Source organism: Telopea speciosissima, chromosome 11 (genome assembly GCF_018873765.1).
Source record: "Telopea speciosissima isolate NSW1024214 ecotype Mountain lineage chromosome 11, Tspe_v1, whole genome shotgun sequence".
Classification (NCBI taxonomy): domain Eukaryota; kingdom Viridiplantae; phylum Streptophyta; class Magnoliopsida; order Proteales; family Proteaceae; genus Telopea; species Telopea speciosissima.
This window is the reverse complement of record NC_057926.1, coordinates 39,392,428-39,418,310: the sequence shown is the minus strand read 5'-3', so window position 1 is coordinate 39,418,310 and position 25,883 is coordinate 39,392,428. Positions and strand designations below refer to the sequence as shown.

General features: G+C 39.4%; 1 protein-coding gene across 1 annotated transcript; it reads right to left on the bottom strand.

Annotated features, from left to right (window-relative positions):
- Positions 1-1,169: 1,169 nt before the first annotated feature.
- Positions 1,170-25,626, bottom strand: LOC122645739 (glutamine--tRNA ligase). The gene is made up of 23 exons (XM_043839078.1): positions 25,395-25,626; positions 25,177-25,227; positions 25,017-25,088; positions 24,822-24,921; positions 23,750-23,845; positions 17,467-17,528; positions 17,227-17,328; positions 17,049-17,144; positions 16,626-16,778; positions 16,483-16,538; positions 14,617-14,707; positions 14,453-14,539; positions 13,869-14,066; positions 13,661-13,759; positions 12,218-12,349; positions 11,993-12,129; positions 11,620-11,719; positions 11,456-11,545; positions 4,905-5,005; positions 4,719-4,824; positions 4,536-4,625; positions 4,315-4,444; positions 1,170-1,403 (listed from the first exon to the last, which is right to left on the bottom strand). Exons 1-23 carry the CDS (start codon positions 25,524-25,526, stop codon positions 1,306-1,308), a joined length of 2,379 nt encoding a protein of 792 aa, XP_043695013.1. The 5' UTR covers positions 25,527-25,626; the 3' UTR covers positions 1,170-1,305.
- Positions 25,627-25,883: the final 257 nt, after the last annotated feature.

Below are 25,883 nucleotides of genomic sequence, written 5' to 3'. Positions count from 1 at the left end.
TCATGTTGACATTTTTTGTTCATTTATGTCTTGCAGGGTTAGCTTGAATTGAAAATTAATAACCCATGATAAATGATAGAAGACATATTTACACATTCTAATGAAAATAGATATGCCATTTGACAAAGGATAACCAAGATGCAAGTCAGATTGAACTAAAACCAAACCATGATTAGGCAACAGTGGATTTACAGTGCAAACATATATTATCATGCATACCGATCCGGATCCATACCGATCCAACAATACAGGATCAGTCAGAAATGGATTCCAGTGGAGACCAATACCGATACATATTGGTTGATCCGGCCAATCTGTTACGGATTCCTCAAACCATGCAATGTGGTGGGGGAGGGAAAAAACAGAAGAAAAGGGCAACCCTTGCACCTCTGCCTCATCAAGAAGGCTCAGCAATTTCTTGACCATCATCATCATCAACAACATTCCAAGAAACCCTTTCATTCAGATTAAGGGATTCCAATGAGGTGGTTCGGGAAGTTCTAGATACATTCTCTTCCCATAAATCCCTGCCTATTCACTTGCACAGCTTCATTACAAATCTGAACAGGCCTTCAAGAGGGCATTTCACACCTTAAAATTGCAGCATCTACCTTACTTTGATGCAACAAAATTGCTTGACAGTTCAATTAGAACACAAATATAGTGCTCACGCACCGCCTGTGTGATAACTTATAAACCAAAAAGATGTAATAAAGGAATTGTTTCAACACAAACCTGACAAACATTGGTCATCTTGGACTTCTACTAGCAGTCACAGATTATGTTGAATAATGTGATTTACTAACAATAGATTACACCTAATGGTGTAATTATGCACAGGGAGTGAACAATTGATAATGTAATTGATCTTTGCTTGATAAGCTTCAATAGTAATAGTTTCAGAAATCTAAAACTACTAAAATATTTACAGGAAAAGGCTCTCTGAACCTAAGGCGTACACTGCACCTCCTCACATGCATTATTTTATAAGAGAAACAATGATTTTTTTTTTTACAATGTGAGAGGATGTAGAGTACCGTGCTTGCTCAGAGAACCCTCCCTAATAATTATAATATGAATAAGATTGAGAACACACAGGTAATTGTGTAGATGAAAGAAGATAGAAGGACAAAATATGCAAATACACTAGTTTTGGTTGATTGCCGGTATAAAACCTAAAGATAAAGTGGAATAATATATTCAAAATACACCCGCTCATAGCATAACACCCACTCCTAAAACCTTCAGACTTATACCATGCACATTACATCTCTGCCACCAGTTGCCCAGTTCCTATCTCTGGATTTACTTGTTCCCACCCTTGAAATATGAATCGCGTAAAGTGACTGTTCGGTTGAACACAAGTTTCTCTGGTGTAGAATCTGGGTCTACCACAAAATAGCCTGAAATAAAACACATTGACAAAAAAGATGGAACTAAGTCAAACAACCACATTTGAAAACTTTTTGAGCAAAGAAAATTTCTGGTGTGCACAGATGTCATTGCCAGTATAAAACCTAAAATAAAGTGGAAAAACACAAAGAAAGTTCTGCACAGATGTTAGAGGTTTTGCTATCTTTGTTGTTGTGTTGTATTGCTACATTGTACTTCTATATTTCTAAATATCAAAAATTACTAACCAAAAAATTGAATAGAAGAAACATAAAAGTCATTATCACAAGTAATTGAAGAACCAAACTGATAGTGTTTGATATGATTAAATGGCATATATGAGGATTGCAGATGCCCAGCTACCAAGATGTGATACAGACAATTGAGTCCAATGATTTGACAGTTTAAAACTCTGTAGAGAATAATAAAATAACACCCAAACAACAAAGAGAAACAAAGTTAAATATGTAACTTTAAGCAATTTCTTAAGGGAATGTTATTTTGGTAGGCTAATAGAAGGATGGGAAAGGAATTGAATAAATTAAGGATTACATAATGGCTATCTAATTACCCAAAGCTAGCAGGAACCAATAGCCAACAAAGATCTAGAACAACAGGCCTCTCAATACCCATCACATGAGCAATATCAGCAACCTAGCCAAAGGTGATCAGATATGGTTGCGACTCTCATCACAAGGGTTATTAGGTGTGAGGAATGGGTTGCCAAAATTAGAAGTCAATCCGATGGTTAGATTGAGAGAAATCAAGAGATTATGAAAACAGAAAGTGGCTAAAATTAGAAACTTAGGTTAGAAACAGCAAAAAACAGCAACTGAAGTGAAGAAATAGCAAGTGTAAACAAAATACAGCACAAGGGAATGCAAATAGCAACTAAAGAACAAATTAGTAAGTGGGTACACAGTGCACGAGGCTCCCGCCAATGCAGGGTCTGAGGAGGGTCATACAATGTACGCAGCCTTACCCCTGTTTAAAGGAGAGGATGTTTCCCGACTCAAACCCGCAACCACTAGGTCACAACGGAGCAACACTGTTCCACCGAGGTCCGCCCTCTAATAGAATGTAACAGGAAAAAATCAGAACCAAGCCAACAAGGTGTTGCCTCAGGTCTTCTAGAAGACTAGTTTTACCAACTATTAATAGGATCAATAGGACTGCCTTTAGGATCTACTGTAGCATAAGGATCTGTCCAAACTTAAGAAGAAACTCAAATAACAGTTTGTGGGCAGAATAGTATTCAAGAGAGCAAACTGGGTGAAAGCTGTGTATGCGGTTGCGAAACTTCTGATCTAATTCCACAACCTGAAGCAAAGAAAAAACACTATGCAGATGTTACGTGCAAGATAATCTAGAAATAAAAAAAAATAAAAAAGAGAAACAATAGAGAGAGAGAGAATATGTTTTACGGACGAACCAATGGCGTCTGGCTTGGGTGAGGAAGCCTACCTCATCTCTAAGAGATAAAGGGGATTTAATTTACTATCTTGTATTTCATATTAGCCTATAAAATAGGCAAAGCCAAACAAGTAGTTACAACTTACAACTCCTAAAACTTCTCTTACATCTCCCACTCCGCTTGTACAACTCCTAAAACTTCTCCTACATCTCCCACTCCGCTTGTACAACTCCAATAACTTCCCTAAATAATGACCTAAATAACTATAGTAATATAAGTAAAAAATTACCAATAAAATAATATAATAATAATTGCACCAGGATCCCATATCCTAATATGGAATATTATCCCAATTACTAATGTCAGAATAATAATCTCATGGTGAGCCAATCTTGTTGTAGGGAATGGAATCTCCTTGAAGGATATCTTCTTTTTCTTCATCTTCTTCGTCATCTTCATTTTCTTCATCTTTTCCATCTTCTTTGTTGGTTGTGCGAGGTATACCATTATAGCTATCTTTTCTTCCTTCGGTCTCCTTACCTTGCTTGAAGATGCTTCTATTGGAAGGTCGTTGGTTGACGTACTCAATCCAATTCTGGCAAACAACCTGGTGAGCTTTTCCATGGTCTAGGTAAGCTTCCCCAAAATTGTTGTTGCCCAACGTGAAGTGAATGCACGGCATCTTCCAATTTCTCGACCCTTTTTCTCAAATCTGGCTCTGATGCCATTTGTGTTATATGCAAGATAATCTAGAAATAAAAAATAAATAAAAGAGAGAAATAATAGGGAGAGAAAGAGGAAGAGAGAGAGAGAGAGAGAATATGCTTTACGGACGAAGCAATAGGGTTTGGCTTGGGTGAGGAAGCCTACCTCATCTCTAAGAGATAAATTAGGGATTTAATTCGCTATCTTGTATTCCATATTAGCCTATTAAATAGGCAAAGCCAAACAAGTAGTTACAACTTACAACTCCTAAAACTTCTCCCACATCTCCCACTCCGCACGTACAACTCCAATAACTTCCCTAAATAACTATAGTAATATAAGTAACATATTACCAATAAAATAATATAATAATAATTAAATAATACGTAACAGACACAAAACTAGTAAACTGACACAAAACTCTATCATAATCTGAAAGAAAATAAATTAAAAGCTAATTGGACTCTTACCTTCCTACGAATCTTGCAAACAAGAATTAAAAAATTAAATTATAAATTACAAAAATATCTCCAATATGTCCCACCAAGTAACTGCATCAATTGACCATGACCACGGCTACAATGATGACTTAACCAAGTAATCCTGCCACAGCAAAGTTCTGTAGGAAAAGATTAACAAACAGCCTTCTATTTTACTTATGATTTTTAACATAATTCAGTCCATAAAACCATGTTATTCATCCAAAATAGAGCTATATTTGCCTCTCTGATTTCTTGCAGGTTAAGTGTAACCCAACACCTTCATTCAGATGCCAAAAAAAAGAAGTGAGTTCATGGAATTACCAAGCCTTTCAAACTGAAACTTGTCTCCCACAGCAGCACTGCCAAGAGAGCCTACAGCAAAAGCTTCTGATGTTACCTCTTTGGACCGTGGATTCAGATTGCCAAGCCAATCATCCAGTTCAGCAGGATTCTGATGTCAAATCATGAAAACAGTAAAGTCCCAGCAAAATACTTAATAAACTAGTTAAGTGATGATATTGGGAAAAGAAAGCACAACCAACCTCAGAAAGAAAAAGCTTGTCAAACAACCTGACTTCCACCTTAAGAGGATCAACCCCGGGCAAAGGTTGTGCAACCCAATGAAGAACACCCTGCAACCAGTTCCAATAATAATTTAGGCCCATCAGTTTATGAATCCTTGAATTTTCTTAATTAAACATTGCCACTTCTAGCAGGACAAAAACCTTGGGCTTTGTTGTTTTGGAAGGATCATACTCGGCCTGAATCTCAACAACAGTCTCCTTATCATCACCATAGATTACCTCTGTACATTTTATGGGGAAAGCATATCTGCATGGATGAAGAAAAATACAGGTGTTTAGCAAGAGGTAGTCCAAATAGATTGACATCATGAGAGCTTAGATACATACCTGAGTAGGACAGATTTACCAGGAGCAAGCCCATAGTAGTCTTTTGAATCCTTAACCCGAAAATCAGAACGTTCAACGTAGACAATATTTGTGAAAGGAACCTACATTGAAAACAGCAGAAAATGAAGTTCCTTGAGAATCAGGGCAAGATAGCCTAAAGCAAATTTAAGTAATATGAGAAGTACATTGACCAAACCTCACATTTCCCACGGTTTCATTCCTTTGTTCTATTTTTTATCGGGGTTTGTACGTATGTGAGTGTTCCTTGATTTGTACCAGATGTTCTCAACTCCATGCCCAAGATCCCAAAGAAAGTCTCTCATAATCTTTTCTACTTCCCGAGAACTTTCTTAGGAACTGGAATAGCGATAGTGAAAGAAATGAAACATTTATCCAAAAACAAAAGGAATGGGTCTAAACCGCATTGTTTCTCTCTCCAAGTTCATTCTTTGGATTCTTGTACTTATTTCTCCTAACTACTACCACTCCCATTAAAATCCTACCTTAAGTTTGTTCACATCTCAAAGTCGAGGAGTTAGAGACCTTGAAGGTTACCCGAGACTTTAAGGTTTCCAGTATGCGTACCACCGAGATCTTGTGAAGAGCTGGGTCCATAAGCCAATTATCAAAAACTGCCTTGGTGCAAGGGATCACCAGGACACTAACCGATTCCTCTTCTCTTTGTGGACACGGGAACGCGAATAATGAATGCATACTCGCATGGATGCCCCCCTTTGCTGCTAATACTTTCTAGGTGTTTATTTGAAGCCCTAGAGGTGGACAGAGCATTACCGCCAGCCTGTAGAGCATTCTGCTCATCTCTCTCATCTCTCTCATCTCTTCACTATTTGTGATGAGGACTGAGGCATTTGAATCGCCTGAAGGCCTTCTTTCAGACCCCCAACAGCTTGGTTATTGAAAGGAGCTGATTGAGGAGCTTAGCTCAACTCATCGGTGCTTCCCAGGTATCGACAGATTCTGGTTTCTCTTCTTGTTGAGTTTTTTTATTGGCTGTAATGAGAGAGATGGTCCCTATTAATTGCTGATGTCAACTATTTGAATGCCTTTGGCTATTGTGGAATGGAACCAAAGTCTTTTTTGAGTGTTAGTTATACTTTTTCATCAAGGATGTGCTTTCGAGTTACTTTTTAGCTGGGCTGCTACTTCTTGTTCCCCATTGTTGGCAGCCAACACATTGGATAGTTATGAGATGCACTCAAGGTGTTTGACTTAAGTTCTCTTTCAGGATTTACCTGCTTGGGCAGTGTATTGTTCCCTTTGTTTGCTGGTTTCTTGCTTGTGTGTGGGTAGAGGTTACTCCCCAGTTGTGCAACACACCAATCTGTTTTGTTGAGTATTTTTGGTACCATGTCTACTATGTCTGGGGCTGATTCTGAGGTCAGTAGACCACTTCCGGCTAGTGGCCTCCCCACTATGGCTTCCTTTGACAATCCCAACACTCAAATATCTGTTGTGAAATTGGACAACACCAACTACTTGGATTGGTCCCGTTTTATGAAGTTGTCCCTACACAGTAGGGAAAGTTGGGATACATTATTGGGTCTATCACGACTCCTGCTACAACTGATCCAAGCTATCTCAAGTGGGAGACTGAGAACTCCATTGTTATGACTTGGCAGATTTTCTCCATGAAACCTGAGATAGGTAGGAGGTTTATGAGTAAGAAGACTGCCAAAGATATCTGGGACAGTGTCTCCAAGGTTTTTGATAGAGTTGGTGATGCAACAAAAGTGTATCAAATCCTCCAAAAAATAATCCATATGAAACAGGTTGATAGGAGTATATCTGACTACTACAACACTGTAATCAGCTTGTGGGAGGAATATGATTAATTGATCACTATAACAACCTCCAACTGTCCAATTCTGATGATGTGGCATAGGTCTACAGGAGCAACGAAAGGGAAAGGATCCTTATTTTGCTTGGTGGTCTTAACCCAGAATATGAGCCTCTTCGCTTCCAAATCTTAGGGAAATCTCCCTTTCCATCTCTGGATGAAGTGTGCAGCTACTTGCAAAGTGAAGAAACCAGGAGAACAACTATGGATATTGCACCATCAACAGAGAGATCTGCTCTTGTTTCTAATTCCTATAGAGACTGGAAAAGTGGGGGAAATGGCCAACGGCCAACTAGTGGAGATCACCGTGAGAGGTTTAAATGTGATCACTGTGGAAAGCTTGGACACACCAAGGACAGGTGTTGGGACCTTCATGGGCAGCCCCCTGGTATGCGTGGTGGTTCATCTAGTGCCCGAGCGAGAGGGAGCTAGGGCTCACTCTGTGACATCTGAGTTTGAAACATCTGGACCCCAGCCTGCTCCTGACTCCATCTCACAGGATGATATTGCAACCCTCCGCCGGCTGATGTCTCATCTTGGAGGGTAAGCTACTGGTTCTACCTCTGGAGGGTCAGCCACTTCTGCCTCAGCTCTACATGTCCCATTTGCTCCTTCTACTGCACCCACCTAGATTATTGACTCTGGAGCCTCTGATCACATGACTGGTATGTCACAGTATTATGATTCCTACTCCATTTCCTCTGGCCGTGACAAGGTAAGGGTTGCTGATGGTTCCCTTTCTTCTGTCTCTGGTAAGGGTAATGTGAGAGTTACTCCTACTTCCCTCGAGTCTGTCCTTCATGTTCCTGATTTTGCTACTAACCTATTATCAGTGAGTCAACTAACCAAATACTTAAATTGTTGTGTCACCTTCTTTCCTTCCTATTGTATTTTTCAGGATTTGGAGACAAAGAGGGTTATTGGCAGTGGGACTAAAAAAGGAGGACTCTACCTTCTTGAACCACGGTTACCTGATCAATCTCCTGCTGCAGCTTATGTTTATGGTCGGAGTGACCATAGTACTTTGGAATCTGTAATGCTTTGGCATCAACGTTTGGGTCATTCCTCTTTTGTCATTATGAGGAGACAGTTACCTCACTTGTTTACTTCTTTTCCTTCTCTTATGTTTTTCAGTGTGAATCTTGTGTTTTTCGCACAACTTATCCTTATCGTGGTAATAGATCTACTGCACCTTTTACTCTTGTCCATACTGATGTTTGAGGGCCTTCTCCTACTACTTCTTTGTCTGGATTTCATTACTTTGTTTCATTTGTGGATGACTATTCTAGGTCTACTTGGACTGTTTTGTTTAAACAAAAGAGTAATGTTTGTGATGCTTTTAAGGATTTTTATCAACTTATCAGTACTCAAATCCAAATTGTCAGATCTGATAAGGGGGGTGCGTACATGTATGGGGGGCTCCACCAATTCTTTACTGATCACGGCATAACCCACCAACTGGCATGTATTGACACCCCTCAACAAAATGGGGTGGCTGACAGAAAAAACAGCCACTTATTAGAAATCACCAGGGGTCTTCTCTTTGGTATGCATGTGCCTAAGACTTTCTGGTCTAATGCACTTCTTACCGCTGCCTTTCTCATTAACCTGATGGCAACTCCACTCCTTGGCTCCAAATCCCCTCTGGCTCTTCTATCTCCTCAATCCTCAGTCTTCTCCTTGCCTCCAAAAGTCTTTGGTTGTGTTTGTTATGTTCATATCAACAAATCAGCCTGCACCAAGCTTGATCCCAAAGCTCTCAAGTGCATCTTCTTGGGCTACTCTGATTCAACCAAAGGGTATAAGTGCTACCATCCCCCTTCTCGAAGGCGATTTCTCTCCAAAGATGTCACCTTCTTTGAGTCTATCCCTTACTTTTCTTCCCCTCAACATCCTGTTCAGGGGGAGAATACTAGCAGTGAACAGGATGCTGATGTCATCCCTTTTTCTATCTCCCTTGCCTACCTCCACTTCGCCATTCCTATTTGATATTGGAAAGTACAAAGAAATGGATGTTGATGATGCTGATGCTGATGGTGTTGTTGATATTGATGCTAGTAGTGGTGGTAATGCTAACAGAAAAAAAGAATACAAGAGAATAAGATTCAAAGATGTTGTATTCACAAGAAGTGAATGCTTGTTGAAGGGAAAAGGAAAATAACCATGGTATGAGTTGAAGGGAAAGTAACCCTGCCAAAACCCCTCTTTGGATCCACATCCTCAGTCTCATCCTCCTTAGTCGGGTAATACTTCTCCTTCTAAATTAGATCTTCCCATTGCTATGAGAAAGGGGAAGAGAGCCTACCTCCACTTCGCCATTCCTATTTGATATTGGAAAGTACAAAGAAATGGATGTTGATGATGCTGATGCTGATGGTGTTGTTGATATTGATGCTAGTAGTGGTGGTGATGCTAACAGAAAAAAAGAATACAAGAGAATAAGATTCAAAGATGTTGTATTCACAAGAAGTGAATGCTTGTTGAAGGGAAAAGGAAAATAACCATGGTATGAGTTGAAGGGAAAGTAACCCTGCCAAAACCCCTCTTTGGATCCACATCCTCAGTCTCATCCTCCTCAGTCAAGTAATACTTCTCCTTCTGAATTAGATCTTCCCATTGCTATGAGAAAGGGGAATAGAGCCTGTACTAATCCCATAGCCCAGTTTGTTTCCTATGACTCTATTTCTCCTACAGGTATTGCCTTTTCCACTGCCCTTGAGTCTTCTTTCATTCCCAAAAATGTCACAGAGGCCTTATCCGATCCAAAATGGATGCAAGCAATGTCTAAGGAAATGGTGGCTCTGGAGAAGAACAATACTTGGACACTAGTTGATCTTCCCAGGGGGAGAACTCCAGTTGGATGCAGATGGGTTTATACAATCAAGTATAGATCCGATGGTACAGTGGAAAGATACAAAGCTACGTTAGTTGCAAAAGGGTATAGTCAGGTATATGGCATTGACTATCAGGAGACTTTTGCCCCTGTAGCCAAGCATAACTCAATCAGGGTTCTTCTTTCAGTGGCAGCCAATAAAGATTGGCCAATGTACCAATTAGATGTAAAGAATGCTTTCTTCATGGAGATTTAGCAAAAGAAGTGTACATGCAGCCCCCACCTGGTTTTAAGTGTCCCTCAGCTGAAGGGAAAGTGTGTCTCTTGAAGAAAGCTCTCTATGGCCTCAAGCAGTCTCCTAAGGCCTAGTTTGAGAGATTTAGACAAGCCATCCTGAAGAATGGGTATTATCAGAGTCCAGCTGACCACACCTTGTTTATCAGGAGAGGTAACGGTACAGTTACAACTCTCATTGTCTATGTTGATGACATTGTGGTAATTTGGGAATGATGTTGCTGAGATAAACAGATTGAAGTCTTATCTGGCTAAACAGTTTGAGATCAAAGACCTTGGATTCTTGAAATACTTCTTGGGTATTGAAGTATCTAAATCAAGGAAAGGAATCAACATCTGCCAAAGGAAATTTGTCTTGGATCTTCTGAAAGAGACAGGCATGATGAGGTGCAAACCAACAACTTCTCCCATTAATCCAAATCATAAGCTTGGTGATGAATGTGGTTCTTCTCTTATAGATGCAAGCAAGTACCAAAGATTAGTTGGGAAACTAATCTATCTCTCCTTGACTTGACCAGACATCTCTTATGCAGTTGGAGTGGTGAGTCAGTTCATGCATGATCCCAGGAGTGGACATCTGGACGTAGTGTATCGCATCATTAGATACTTGAAATCTTGTCCAGGAAAAGGTTTTCTATTTGCCAGGCATGACCATTTGCAGATTGAAGGCTACACAAATGTTGATTAGGCTGGTTCAGTCTCTGACAGGAGATCTACTTCTAGGTATTGTACCTTTTTGGGTGGTAATCTAGTTACTTGGAGGAGCAAGAAACAACCAGTTGTACCTAGATCCAGTGCAGAGGCTGGGTTTAGGGTCATGACTCATGGAGTGTGAGCTTATATGGCTGAAAAGACTTCTTCAAGACTTGAGTTTTGAAACTGAAAGGCCAATGAGACTTTATTGTGACAACAAAACTGCTATAAGCATTGCCCATAATCCGGTTCAACATGATTGAACCAAGCATATTGAGGTTAATCGTCACTGCATCAAAGAGAAGCTGGATTTTGGGTGCATTTGTACTCCCTTTGTGAAGACAGGAGATCAAATAGCAGATATCTTCACCAAGGGTCTCACTCCTAGTCTATTTAGTAACTTATTGTGCAAGCTGGGAATGTATGACATTTATTCTCCAGCTTGAGGGGGAGTTTTAGAGTAGTTCGAATATCTTGTATAAGGGTAATTCTATCATTGTCCTGTTATAAGACATGACCAAGTTGTATTTTTCCTTTTCTTGTTTTGTTTCTCTTTACCTCCCTAGGGAGGTCTGTGTAATTTGGAAGACTTTATAAATGAAGTAATATGTGTGTTGAGAACAACTCAACACACACAATCAATTCTCCCGTCTTCTTCTCTCCTACTTCTCTTCTCTTCTCCCTTTCTTCTTCTTCTTGCTGTAAATCTCTTCTCTCTTACTAGATTCGATCTATCCTTAAGTTCCAACTGGATATCCAGTAATGTTGGTGAATCAATTTCTGTACAAATGAAAAGGTCAAGCCTCATTGTATGAATGCATAACCATCTTAAGTAGCTCACACACTTGATAAAGCAGAGGACTCTGCACTCACCTTGTAGAAAGCAGATGCATCATCTGTCTGGGCATCAGGCCATCTCTTTGCGTCGAGGTCCATAACTGATTCAAGGTTTGTAATAACAACCTGTGAACACAGAAAGAATCAGTCAACCACTGACAAAATGGTTCATCAATGAAAGATTCTAACAAAATGCATACCTTGAGAGGATGCAGCACAACCATTGTACGAGGAGCTGTTTTGTTTAGCTCTTCCCTTATGTGGTATTCAAGACGGTCTAAACTTATCAAACTATTATCACTGTACCATAAAGATTAGCATGGGTATCAATTGTAAAAAGCTAAATAAATAAAGGGAAAAAGTTCTCTGTCCGGGAGTGTGGCCAACACCAGCACTCCCATGAGTCTATCTCTCTCCTCCCCATGTGAAAAGACATCTCTATCCCCTTATTTTAAGGAGGAGAGAGATAGACACATGGGAGTGCTGGCGTAGGCCACACTCCCGTACAGAAAACTGCTTCCCATAAATAAAATAATGAATCATGTGATCATGCAAAGGGGGAAAATGCTCAACCTTCTAGTAATTCCAATTCCTCGAACAAAAGCATTGATGGAATCTGCAGAGACTCCTCGGCGTCGTAAACCAGCCAGTGTCATTAAACGGGGATCATCCCAACCATCAACCCACTTTTCAGTCACAAGACGATTCAACTACAACAGTAAAAGATGGAAAAATCAGTGACCACATGAAAAACTAAAGCCACAAGCTTTCTATAGATTTACTATATAAATGGCACACCTTACGCTTTGACATCACAGTGTTGGTTACATTCAACCTAGAATACTCCCATACGTATGGTTGGTAAAGGCCCAGTGCGTCTAACAACCAATAATATGAAGCACGGCGTGTCTCAAATTCAAGTGTACACAGCTGCAAAACATAAGTCATAAGAACTATTCGCCATGCAAGAAAAACACACAGCTTTATCATGCCCAGCATTGTCCATTGATAGATAGCTAGATATTGTCCACAAATATTGTCCATTGCACCATTCATATCATATCACCCATTTTCTGATACATGTCACATCCTGGTAACTGAAACTAAACTAATATAGCAGATGGAGATAAAACCAGTCCATGGAACCAAAAATTCACCCAACAATTACAACAAGACAAAGAAACCAGTGAACAAAAATTATATGAACCCTCGACTCAACTGTTGGACCCAATCCAAGCAGGACTATATGATGAAATTATATTTTAAAAAACAAAAAAAAACATAAGAAGAAATTATGAAGTTGCATTGAATGTTAGAGAATTATCAAACAATATGGAGGGTCAAGTGAAAGGGAGTTGGGCCCAATTGATCGCCTTCTATCTTCAGACCATTAGGGTCCATTAGTTTGTCAAAGTTGTGGTTAAATTTGGTTATTAGGATTGTCTAAGGCTCCTTAGAAATGTGTAAGGCTCCTTAGAAATGTGTGTATTCTGGCATGGTAGAACCAGTTTTTTGACAGATGGAGCAAGAGGAGGATTATATCCAGTGAAATCTTATGACATTTCAAGCAGTATTAGGATGTTGATAGGGAAGGAAATATTTTTGGTAAGGGGGCTCCCCCTAAGGTGGAAGTATTTGCTGGGATTCTTTACAAGAGAGAAGATTTTAACCCTGTACCATCTACAAAAGGGAACTCTCAGATGGGCAAAACATTGTCATATGTCCAGACAAAGAAGAACCCTGCCGTTCACTTATTCAGCCAACACTGTATCCACTAGCTGGCTGTTTTTCATTAATCTCTCTGGTATGGCGTAGAAACTGGTCCTAACTTCATGGCCTAATGACTCTTTTTGGTCCAAAGAATGATATCTTGGAGCATGTGGTAAGAGAGGAACAATCAAACAATGTAAGGGGAAAATGATGTGGTTTCATTGAAATGGTTGGATCAATGTCAACCCGTATGGAGGCCTCGGCACAAACTTAGGGGCTGAGGCCGATAAAGTGCTAGTGGCAGTCCAATGGGCTGAAAACAATTTTTGGATAGTTATATTCAAGGTTTAAAGTATCGGTATCGGGTATCGTATCGGTCGGGTTATTTTAAGAGACATATCGTATCATATCGTATCCAAGATACATATAGAAATGGTCAAGATACACATGGAAATTCATTTTTGGAACAAAAAACAATATAAATAAGCAATATATATCAAGTGTCATCAAAACTAAAACAACAGAACATACCGAGTGTGTGATATTTTCAAGAGAATCCACAATGCAATGAGCATAATCATAGCTTGGATAAACACACCATTTGTCTCCTGCATGTGGATGACGAGTAAACTGGCCAGAATCAAATCATAAAAATGTGAGAAACTCCAGAATTTTTTAATCAAATAAATTTAGAGGAGTAAATTTCAGGAATCAAAGAAGTTTAGAAGCTCAGCCTTGCCTTTATACGGTAAGCAATCAGGTCATACATGTTATAGTTATCACTCTGCATGTCTTGTTTCATCCTAAGGGTTGCCTTCCCTTCATCAATCATGCCAAGTTTCATCTCATTAAACAGTTTCAATGACTCAGCGATTGGCCTGTCCCTCCAAGGACTGTTCATCTTTTTCTCCCGATACTCTTTTATTTCTTCAGGAGTCTAGAATTATTTTCAAACCATTCAGTCAGTTATAACTTATAAGGACCAATCCATCAATTCAACACCCCCCACCCCAAAGGGGGAAAAAGGTGAAGAAAGGAAGGAAAGAAAGATAACTGTCACTCGTAAAATTGGAAAGAGCCACAGAAAAAGTTCTCAGGTGGGAAATCAGATCTTGTTCCACAGCTTGTTGATAAGAAGTAACACCAAAACTACATTATGTCAAGTTATGCAGTTAATGTCAATCAACTTATGACCAGTTGGATACAAGGAATCAATCTTTTTGTACTGAAAATATTTTGAAAAGGAAAATTGCATATGGCCATAAAACCATAAGCATGTAGGATTCTGTAAGAAGTTAAATAACACTAGTGCCTGACAACAACCTGGTGGTCAACATAAGCATGGCCTCTACGTATCAGCTCAACAGCAAGGTCATACAGATCTTGGAAATAGTTGCTAGTATAAGTGATCTGCAAAGGCAGAAAACTGTCAAGTACTGCCAAAGCAAGGTATTAAATGAATCATTTGTCAAGATTTGAAATTACACCTTGAAGGGCTTCCAACCCATCCATTGGACAATTTCTTCAATATGATCAATATACTCCTTCTTTTCAGCTTCAGGGTTTGTATCATCATACCTATCAAAGTCAAATCAATGAGGAGTTCAGAATACAGAGCAGTGTAAAGTTCTTCTCTCTTTTTTCAATGCCATAAGCAGTTTGAAACTTCAAAACGAAAGAACACAACAAACACCATCTTCATACCCAAGCAATTATTTGTGGCAATAGCTAAACTGGAGCCCTCAAATTAACAAGCTTAATGCACATGATTTATATTATTTTATTATATTTGTAACTACTTCCTACAAGATGAAAAATTTTGCCTGTTTCCCCCAAATCTAGGCACTTCATGCTGAACTTAAGGGGATTTTCTGAAATATTGTTATTTCGTCTGTGCTTAATCTTCTTCTTGTTGATTTTTCGTCTCTGAAGCTTCAAGCATTGTCTCTTTGGAACAAATTTTGTATTAAGGGGTTTTTTCTGAAATATTAACCAGCAGCTGTCCTTGTGAATAAGAAGAGTATTCTTCTCCTTCACCAAGATAAAACTGAAGCGGTGAACTCAGGTGATTTGGGTGAGAGTTCTCCCTCATGTGAACTCAGATCAAAGTGAAAGTTCAGCATGAAGTGCCTAACTTACGGGACTTTTGATTCAAATCAACAGTCACTCAAAACAGCAATTAGAAAAGCCAACAAAATTCCTGAAAACAAAACTTGGCGGAATCAGTAGAACCAGGTCTGGTTACTCGTGTCAATCCCACAGCAGAAGGTGATTTGAGGGACAAGCACCTAGGGCTTGGGTCGCCCTAAGGGGGGGGAGCCAACTCCCAAAATCTCAATTCTATTGGGGTTGTAACCAGGGAGTTCGAATACAATGTCTGGGGCTGCTGCAAGTACAATCCAGAAACAGGGACTGGGAATAAAGCTTTTAAGATTAAACCAGAAGGAAGAAAATAGAGATCAATGGAGGAGGAATAAGAAGAAAATAGAACAAACAGAAAATTAAAGGGAGGAAACAGACCTGAAAGGAAAGATTAATCACGATAGAAGAGAGACAAGAAGGATTTCACAGCCAACAGCACAGCACACTAAACTCAGAAATTTTCCAATTCAGTCAACTCTAATCTTCCCCCATCATGGGTTACATTCATATATATAAAAAACAGGGGGGGAGGGGGGGAAGGCCTAAACAAACTCTGAAACAATGGTAGAGTATGAAACAAACTCCAATCCATCCCTATCGACTACTAGACAGGAAACCAAAAATAAATAAAATGACAAAATAACCCCAAATAGAAAAATAAATTCCTAAATACTCCTACTGCATCGACCATAAGCTTTGGGCCCGGTTCTTCGTGATCTAGGTTTCCAGACTGGGTCAAGCCGGGTGCAGCCAAAAAAATGCAACTGCATCAGGTGAAGTGTTTATAAGCATGATGATTTTTACATAGGCATGCTTGGTAATTCAAATTCAATTTAGTAACAAAACCATAATTACTTCCGTTCTGCAGCTTATTAACTCGATCAATTGATCAGTGCAGTTAAAATTATCAAAATATCAAACTGTAGCTTGTCCTCAGGTGCAGAAATTGAATTGGATTTTAAAACAGAAGTATCAACCAAAAGACAAAAAAGAAAGTGCATCCTGGTGCACAAGGCTTCCGTTACTGCATGGTCTGCAGAGGTATCAACCAAAAGATAGCCAGACATATTTCACCAACTTAAAATTGCATGAAGTTGAGTCACTGCAGAAGGATGATGACAATCAAGAAGACTACAGAATAGATCAATTCTAACAGCCACACCAAAAAAACAACATAAAGGAACCAAAGAGCTGAGAAGAGCCATGTGTACCTCAGGTAACAACCTCCATCTCTCTCTTTCGCCAGCCCAAAGTCAATAAACATTGCCTGCATTAGTTTTGCAAAGACAAATGGCCATCAATCTCTAAGAAAAGAAAAGGAATCTCAGATTTTTCCTGAGGAAGATATACCTACCTTAGCGTGACCAATATGTAGATAGCCATTTGGTTCTGGTGGGAAGCGAGTGAAGACTTTACCCCCTGTTGCTTTCAAATGCTTCTCAAGCAATTCCTTTGTGTTGCATGCTCTCAATACAGGGCGATCACTAAAAAATATTTCAGTATGAACCTAACAATGAAGATTATAAGTGCAATCAGCTTCATCAAATTCCAAATGAATATGGTTTTACAATTATCTTTCCAAAGATTTTCATGCAGAAATATGAAAACCATCAATAGTATCAGAGGCCATTTTGGATATGACAGGAAAAAGCTTAAAAATCCACTTCCCAGAGATACAATATCATAACACATTTCTTACAGCGAAAAGAGAAATAGATTGGCATACTCTGTATGAGGATCTCAATGAATAGCTTGTTATAAAGACAACATTTAATACCTTAAAATTTTCCTCGGGTGGAGGAAATATTGAAAAAGGGTTAATTTCTTCTTCGGGGGATGGCACTGAAGGAGTATCCACAACACTGACTTGATCCTACAGAAATGAGCAGAAATAAGGTTGATTCATCTATTAACAGCAGAGAACTAAATATGAAAGGCATGCAAACATGCCCTACCTCAACTTTGGCAGGCTTATCTTTCTTCTTTTTTGAAGGTTTTTCATTATCTGCTGGAGTCTTCTCACCAAGTAATCCATATAATTTTGCTTCTATTACTTGCTGTTGGAAGGAAAAAGACATGGAAGCAAGGTATTGAATAAAAAAACACAGAAACAACTACATCCTATTTCAATTGGTTTCATGAGTAACAACTACTATCTCATAAGAAAATAGTCATAACAAATTGAAAAAAATCACCTTTACAGTTTTAGGATCAGCCCATGGATGCCTCTTTCGTACTTGTGCAAATAGATCACCAACTAAGGAAACAAGAGAATAAACAGAACATCAAATTTCCAATGGCAATAGAGAAAGGCCAAAAACCAAATCAACTCACAAAAGAAGTCATAAAGAATAGAAAGCATCCAATCTTCAACAATACCTTGCTCCCCATCTTTCATTAATAGCCAAAACCACTTAACAAAACTCAGTTTCCATTCCCAAAATCTGAAAATTTTCATTCACAATCAGCATATATATGACAATCCTAATACTTTAACTCATATAGGACTTTAATTTGACTCTCTTTAAGACTTGCACCTTATCTGACCAACTAGGACCCTTAATAGGACTCTTATCCATGTTTTCCCTAGAGACCCATAAAGAAATGAAAAAACAGAGAGAAAATTGAAGTGACAAAAAAGCCCTAAAATCCCAAGGCAGTGAAACAATTAGACTAGAACTGTTTCTTAACCAGTCCCACTCAGGCAAAGTTTATCCAGTTGACCCAAAAATCTACCTCGTGGCATGTTGGATGAGGTCTGAATTTTGTCAACAGGTAGACCCCGAAGTCCCTTGCACACATGTCTACAGCCCGATTAGAGTTTGCCAAGTAGCAAGCAAGGCTTTGAAATCCAGGTCTATGGGAGGATGCATTCCTATACATGGACGACTGAAAATACATGAATGCAAGGACATACATGGGAGAAATTTTGATGAAAATGAGTCTGGAATTTGATGTGTCCAATCAAGACGTTGCCCTTTCTAATCAACAGTGAGAATTACCACATCATTTTGCCACAAGGCAGAATTACATAGGACAACCAAAGAAAACCATTCTGCCAGCAAGAGAGAGAAAGAGAGAGATGGACTGTCTTATAATGGAACTATGAGACCCAAAAGCCAACCAAATACAACTCAAATTTAGGTCCAGCCATAGGTCACCCTCTTTGTTCTGGTGATGCATCTGCCTTCAGAAACAGGACGACAAGCTCAGAGTATATGATTTCCTCGCTGGCCTGAACATTGAGTTTGATCAGAGTAGGGCCCATGTCCTAAATCGTGATCCCTTTCCATCCTTAGCCCAGGCATATTCTCTGGTTCAGTCTGAGGATAGTCGACGTACTGCCATGTTACAGCCGATTTCCCAAGAGAGGTCAGCTTTATATTCTGGTTCTAGTTCTCAATCTCGTAGCGGGGGTTCTTCCAACCGTTCAGGTGATCACAACCAGTCTATGAAGGAGCTTTTAAAGTGCAAGCGTTGTGGTAAGGAGTGTCATACTAAAGACTATTGCTGGAAACTTCATGGGCGTCCCGAGACGGCTAGTGGCGATGGCCATGGTGGTGCTACTGGTGATCATAGTCATGGTAATGGTAGCAATCCACCTCTGGCACACCATACTGAGATTACTACCAAGGGTTCTACAGAGTCAGCTTTTTCCAGGAGCAGCTCTCTATTTTGCGCCACATGATGACTCAGTTGGCTTCTCCGTCTGCTGCACCTGTGCCTCTGTGCCAGTTCACTCTGAGTCCCATTTTGCCTATTCAGGTATTTATTTCAATAATCCTAGTGCTACGAGCCTACGACTGTCTCTGTTCCTAGAATAATCGATTCAGGTGCTAGGGATCATTTGACTAGGTCTTCTAGTCATTGTCTCAGTATTCTCCTTCGTCAGGTAAGGAAAAACTACGCATTGTGGATGGCTCTTTTTCTTCTATTATTGGGAAGGGAGTTGTTCAGACCATTGGTTTGTTTTTATCTTTAGTTTTACATGTTCCTTCTTTTCCTACTTATCTCCTTTCCATTAGTAGTATTACTCAAATTTTAAACTAGAGGGTGGAACTTGGTGCAACAGATAGGTTGCTCCATTGTGACCAAGTGGTCAGGTTCGAATTTTTGGAAACAACCTCACTGCAAAGCAGGTGTAAGGCTGCATACATTATGACCCTCCCCAAACCCAACAGTGGCAGGAGCCTCATGCACTGGGTACGCCCTTTCTTTACTCGGGCTTTAAACTGCAAGGCCACATTTTTTCCCTCTAACGGCATTTTTTAGGACATGGTGACATGGGCAACGATTGGCAAAGGTAAGATTCGTGGTGATCTCTACTTACTTGACAATGGTTCCTCTCTTGTTCTCACTCCTCAGGCTCATCACATGGATTCTACTGTTGCTGCTTTGGCCAAGTTGTGTTTACGGCACCAGCGTTTGGAACATCCTCTGTTGGACACTTTATCTACTGTTTTTCATACTTTATTTTCTAAATGTAACCCACTCTTTCCCTCTTCGATTTCTTCTTCCTGTCTTCGATTTCTTCTTCCCTCTTCGATTTCTTCTTTCCCTCTTCAATTTCTTTCGATTTCTTCTTGATTTCTTCTTCCCCTTCTTTCCCTCTTCGATTTCTTCTTCCCGTCTTCTTTCCCTCTTCAATTTCTTTCGATTTCTTCTTCGATTTCTTCTTCCCGTCTTCTTTCCCTCTTCGATTTCTTCTTCCCGTCTTCTTTCCCTCTTCGATTTCTTTCGATTTCTTCTTTCTCTCTTCGATTTCTTCTTCGATTTCTGAATTTTCTTCTTAAAACTTGAGAAACAATAGAGAAAAATAAAACATGGCTTGAGTATACATCTATTAACACATTAAAAATAGAGAAAATAAAAAATAAAACATGGTCGACATGCTCGCCATGGCAACGCCATGGCGGGCGACACGTCGATATATCGACGTGACACCCCTCCACCGACTTGGATCGCCGTGACGCCGTGACAACTATGATGTAACCCGAATCAATTTTTTTGTGATGCTTGCGCTTTTAAACTAGAAATAAATAACCCAGTTCAGGCAATAAAAGTTTGGTTCCATTTTCATTAATTCATTCTGAAGTATGGGGCCCAACCCGTTGTGTCTTTGTATCTGGTTATCGTCTCGGCTCACTTGGATCTACTTGATGCATTAGAAGAGTGAGGTGTCTCATTGTTTTAGGTGTTTCCATCAATTAGTACAAACTTAGTATGATGCTCGGGTTCAGCCGTTCAGGTCCTTCATACTAATAATGGCAAGGAGTACATGGAGGGTTCTTTTCAGTCTTATCTTGCGGATTTAGGCATTATCCATCAGACCAGCTGTGTTGATACTCCAGTGCAGAATGGAGTTGCTAAGCGAAAGCATCACCACCTATTAGAGGTGGCTCGTTCTCTTATGTTCGAGATGCATGTCCTTGCCCAATATTGGAGTGAAGTTGTTCTTTCTGCTACTTATTTGATAAACCGGACGATGTCTCGCATATTGGCTACCACTGCCCCAATGAGGTTCTTATTGATTCTTTTTCATTTATTGTTCCTCCCAAGGTCTTTGGTTGCGTATGTTTTGCATGTAATCATCACCTTCATGGGAAACTTGATCCACGAGGCCTACATTGTATTTTTCTTGGGTATTCAACTACCCAGAAGGGATACAAATGTTATCACCCTCCTTCTCGTCATATGGTGGTCACGATGGATGTTGTGTTTCATGAGATGGAGGCCTATTATTCTTTATCTCTTCAAGGGAATCTACTTCTTTACGGGAAGATATGTTATTGGTTGTACCCCTCGAGATTTGTCCAGTAATTCCACAGGAGGGTCCAATAGTTCCACGAGAGAAGTCTTTGCTTGATATGGGGACGACAGATAGAATGGTTACGCCTGAGCCTCCTGTTCAGGGGGGGCCCAAATTATTACGGGTTTTTTCTCGAATAAAGACCAATCAAGTTGATAATACCACCACTATGCCACTCCAATTGCCTACCCTTGATCTAGTGTCCACTTCTCCATCTGGTAATCTCCCTCCTCCCAGTAATACTGATAAGTCTCTTGATTTACCTATTGTTGTCCGCAAGGGAACTAGGCAATACCTGTAGCATATTTGTGGATTCTTCCTCCACTCACCTCCACGGGCGAATGGAGTCTACTACACTCTTTCTTGGCTCGTGTAGTATACTGTACTATAGTCATTCGGAAGGGCTCCGTATAGTTCTATTTTGGGGCGTAACGTTGTGGTTGTTCCCTTGACTGACCGAGAAAAACAAGTTCCAGAGGCATAGGACCTGCACATAGCATCCTATCTCCCATGTAGTGTCATATGATTCCTTGTCTCCTTCATAGCAGAGACCAGTATGCTAGGCTGCAAGTGATGTAGATCGAAGCATGAAGAAGACCAAAAAAAAAAGTTATTGTTCACACGAACAATAATTTGGGGCTGATATGGACTGTTGGCTTAGAGGAGTTTATTTTTGGTGTTATTTTTATTATTAGACACTTATTTAGTTTCCTATTTGAGTTGTAATCCTAATTAGGAATCCTAGTTAGACTCAAGTTTCTATTTTAAAGGGGATTTTATTCCTAGAAATTGTCTTAGGTTTTATTATAAATCGGTATGCGGCTGAGCAAAAACGGGACAGAGATTGAAGAGAAAAGAGTTATGGTTGAAGCTGTGAGACGTTGCAATGATGAGAAACCGTGGGTGAGAGGATGATGGGCTGAGAGAGCTGATCCAATTCCCCCTTCTATATCCCTTTCTTCTTCTTTTCCTTATCCTTTATGTTCTCCTTCATGTGTAAACAAAAATATTAATAAAAAAAAGAGTCAGCTTTTTAAGTTTGTTCCTGTTCCTTTATTTTATTGATCCTGCTGCAACCGATCTTCCGCTGGTTTACCTGATTTGAGGTCGAGTTTGCCTGCTGACACTCCTCTTGAGGCTAATTCTCATCTAAAAATTAAGGATGGTGAGCCAGTTGATAAGGGCAGATACCAGCGTTTGGTTGGATATCTTATTTATTTGTCTCACACTAGGCCTGACATAGCCTATTATGTTAATTCTGTGAGTCAGTATACGCATGACCCTTGCATTTCTCATATGGAGGCGTTGTATCGGATTCTATAGTACCTTAAGTCAGCTCCAAGAAAAGGTGTCCTCTTTTCGCCTCATGATCACATGTGTGTGGAGGGCTTTATGATGCAGATTGGGCTAGTTCACCTGAAGATAGGAGGTACACATCTAGATACTGCACTTTTGTTGGCGGAAATCTTGTTACCTGGCGTAATAAGAAGCAGGCTGTAGTAGCCTGGTCTAGTGCAGAGGTTGAGTTTCATGCTATGGCACAGGGTATTTGTGAGTTGTTGGGGATTCAGAGTCTTCTCCATGATTTGGGCTTGCATGTTCATGTTCCGATGATGTAATACTGTGATAGCAAGTCTGGGATTAGCATTGCACACAACCCGATTCAGCATGATCACACCAAGCATGTTGAAATTGATCGTCACTTCATCAAGGAGAAGTTGAAGCAAGAACTTATTTGCATTCCTTTTGTGAAGTCTAATGAGTAGTTAGTTGATGTCCTCACAAAAGGACTTAGTAGTAAGATGTTTCATCCAATTTTGTGCAAGTTGGGCATGTGTGATATCTATGCACCAACTAGAGGGGGAGTATGTAATATAGAGTTTAGGGGTATTATGGTCATTATGATCATTATATTGTAACCCTAATTTCTACTCGTTCTATTATAAATAAAGAGAGCTAGTGTCAGTCTAGACACAAGTCACGATTTCCCAAATTCCAAGAGTCACATAGGGCATTTAGATCTAAATTAGTTCAAGGGCCTTCAACAGAACAATATGGCATAAGAATTAAATGAAATGACCTAAAGTTGGAAGTTCTGAACCCTCTTTACTGTTTCCACAGGCCTCAATATGTTCATTAGAACAAACCCATGACATGTGCATGGAAATCACACACACATACAGAACAAAGTCTACAAAAACAGATTTATTCACAAAACTTGTCCCCCATTTTTTTCCTACATATAAAATCAATAAAATATCAAAAACCACTCATGATCTTGGCATCACAAAACCCTTCATCAAGCTGTCCCAAAAGGGAAAACTGCAAATACAACTACACATACACCAATATGTGAAGTGGCCAAGTTGGCATAAAGGGGACGGGAGATGGAAATATCATAACACTACCTTTTCCACTTAACAGACAAGGCACAAAGAAATGAAACTATAAGATGCACCAAAAATTGCCACTTTTCAAGCTATGTTAACAAACACAACCTAATCTCTTTTTTTTTCCCCTTTTAAGCAAGGGAAGCATAGATGTAAGATGTACTCAACATTACCTTCTACAAGCAAATACTAAATCCTGTCAACAGTATTTTTTGTAAATAAATTCTAACCATATCATTATGAGGTACTTCCAGAAACACATGACCTACTAACACTTACCATTTGTTCGATAACGCTGCTCCAAGATGGCATGCTTGCTCTCTTCAAAAACCTCCGTAACTGTGCATTCAATTTCTTCTGCGGAAACCTCAACGCCTGCTCACATGTGAAGGTATTCAAAATAGCCCCAAGAGATGGTAACATAAATGGAAACAAAATATAAAAAATGATTCAATAAATGGAGGGAAGGGGTGATGATGAACAGCCAGACGTTAACTAAACTAGAAAATTAACAGATTTGCATTCCTTTGTTTTACTACTTTAACATGGTCTTAGTTTGATGTTTCTTATGTTGCCCGAATTTCTTTTAAATTTTTCTCACTTGTTTTATTCACATTTGTCACGAATTCATGATACACCTTACCATACACATAAATGTATATGTTACTTACCAGTGACTTGCCATCAAAACCGATATAACATCATGTATCTAACACAACAAGCACGCAAGACTACTCTTTGTAATTTTAAACAATCCTACTAAGGCAAGGCTTCCTTCAGCCTTTAAAGATAAATTTGGAAATGTCAGGTGTAAAAAATCAACCCAATATATCCAACTCCCATTACTGGATTTTGAGAATTGCTGTCACTGACACTGCGCCTGTGTTGAGACATTACACTCCTCTTTTTCCACAAACCGCTGTAGAAAAAGCAGATTGCATGACACAGATTGCAAACATGCAAGGGAATGTAATATACAAGTATACCTTTTTTTAATGGAAGAATTATCAAAAAGGAACTTAGATTAACTCAACCACTAAACAATATATGAGTCAGAATAAAGTAGACTGCAGTCTTAAAAGTTAAAAGCCTCTCTTGAGTTTAAACAACTCAATTTATCCTAATTTGGCTTCAATTTCACAGAAATGTAATACTTATTAAAATTGTTTTTTATTAAGAGAGAGAGAGAGAGAGGGGGATGAAGAGCACCAAATGAAGATTGAGAAGTAAGCTGCAGGTGAGTAGCCATGCAGCAAGAAAAGGAAAAAGCAACCAAGCTATTATGGGTTTAAGGTAGTCAAATTAATCTAACGAAACTTATGAGTTTATTTCACTACTCTTTGAAACATACCTACACCACAAACTTCTTCAAACTCACTAACTGGAAATTCATCTAGCCCAACATTCCCAAAATATGATAAAGCTGCTTCTAACTGGGCAGGTGTTTTAATCTGGAACATCACATTTCAATGAGAAAGAATACATCAAGCACAATATTCCGTTAAACACAATGAAAAGCCAAAGCCCATTTAGATATCTATCCAACCTTCGATGAAACAACATATTGCAGTAACGTTGGCCGGTGTTTAAGTGCATTCCCAGGGAATTTCGTAGCAACCTGTCTCTCATAATTGCACACCAACACAACAAATAAATATAGTAGACCACCATACAGACATAACTTTAGTAGTAATTGATAAGTTTACCGTATAGAGTAGATTGCCAACCACTCTGCTGCATCCATCATTCACACCTGCCTGGAAAAACAAAATTAATTTTATCATTCGAATGAGAGCCATAATTCCATAGTTAACACTACACAAATCCCAAAAAAAAAAAAAAAAAAACAGAACCTGATTCTAAAATTCATTTTGACGAAAATTAGAACCCTTGATTAGGAAGAGAATCTAAACGAATTCATTACCTCTTGAATGACGGTGTTTAAGTTCGCGGTAACCTTGTTATTCGCAATGGTGTTGCGAGCAGTCCTCTCATCTAATCCGATTTTCAGAAACAACTCCAGTGATCTCTCACTGTTCTCATCTTTTACCACCATTTCTGTAACCACTCAATCAACAAGATCCTGCAAAACAAAGAAGGTCAAGAGCTATGATAGATTTGAAGGAGAGTGGAAGCTCAAACTTTAGCCAGCGGAGGAAGAAAGTTACTGAAGGAGCAGTCGTTACAGAGCATATATAGTGAGCCGAATTGGGATCTTTTCTTCCTGCCCAAGGATGGAACAGAAAAAAATCAAAAAAGATTCACGGTCCAAAATGACCACGCTTAATCTCTAGGCCATTGTCCTTGCACGATAAAAATCCTCTCCAATTCTTTAATCTGGCAGTTCCTGGCATTGCTACTTTCACTGCACGACACGTAACACAAACAGATCTAATGGCCAAGAATAGTTTGC

Coding starts and splice junctions, on each gene's coding strand:
- LOC122645739 (XM_043839078.1), bottom strand. CDS start 25,526: ATGGTGGTAAAAGATGAGAACAGTGAGAGATCACTGGAGTTGTTTCTG. Junction 24,922..25,016: donor AATATGTTGTTTCATCGAAG/GTTGGATAGATA, acceptor GTGATGTTCCAG/ATTAAAACACCTGCCCAGTT. Junction 1,404..4,314: donor GTTTCAGTTTGAAAGGCTTG/GTAATTCCATGA, acceptor GTTTTATTTCAG/GCTATTTTGTGGTAGACCCA.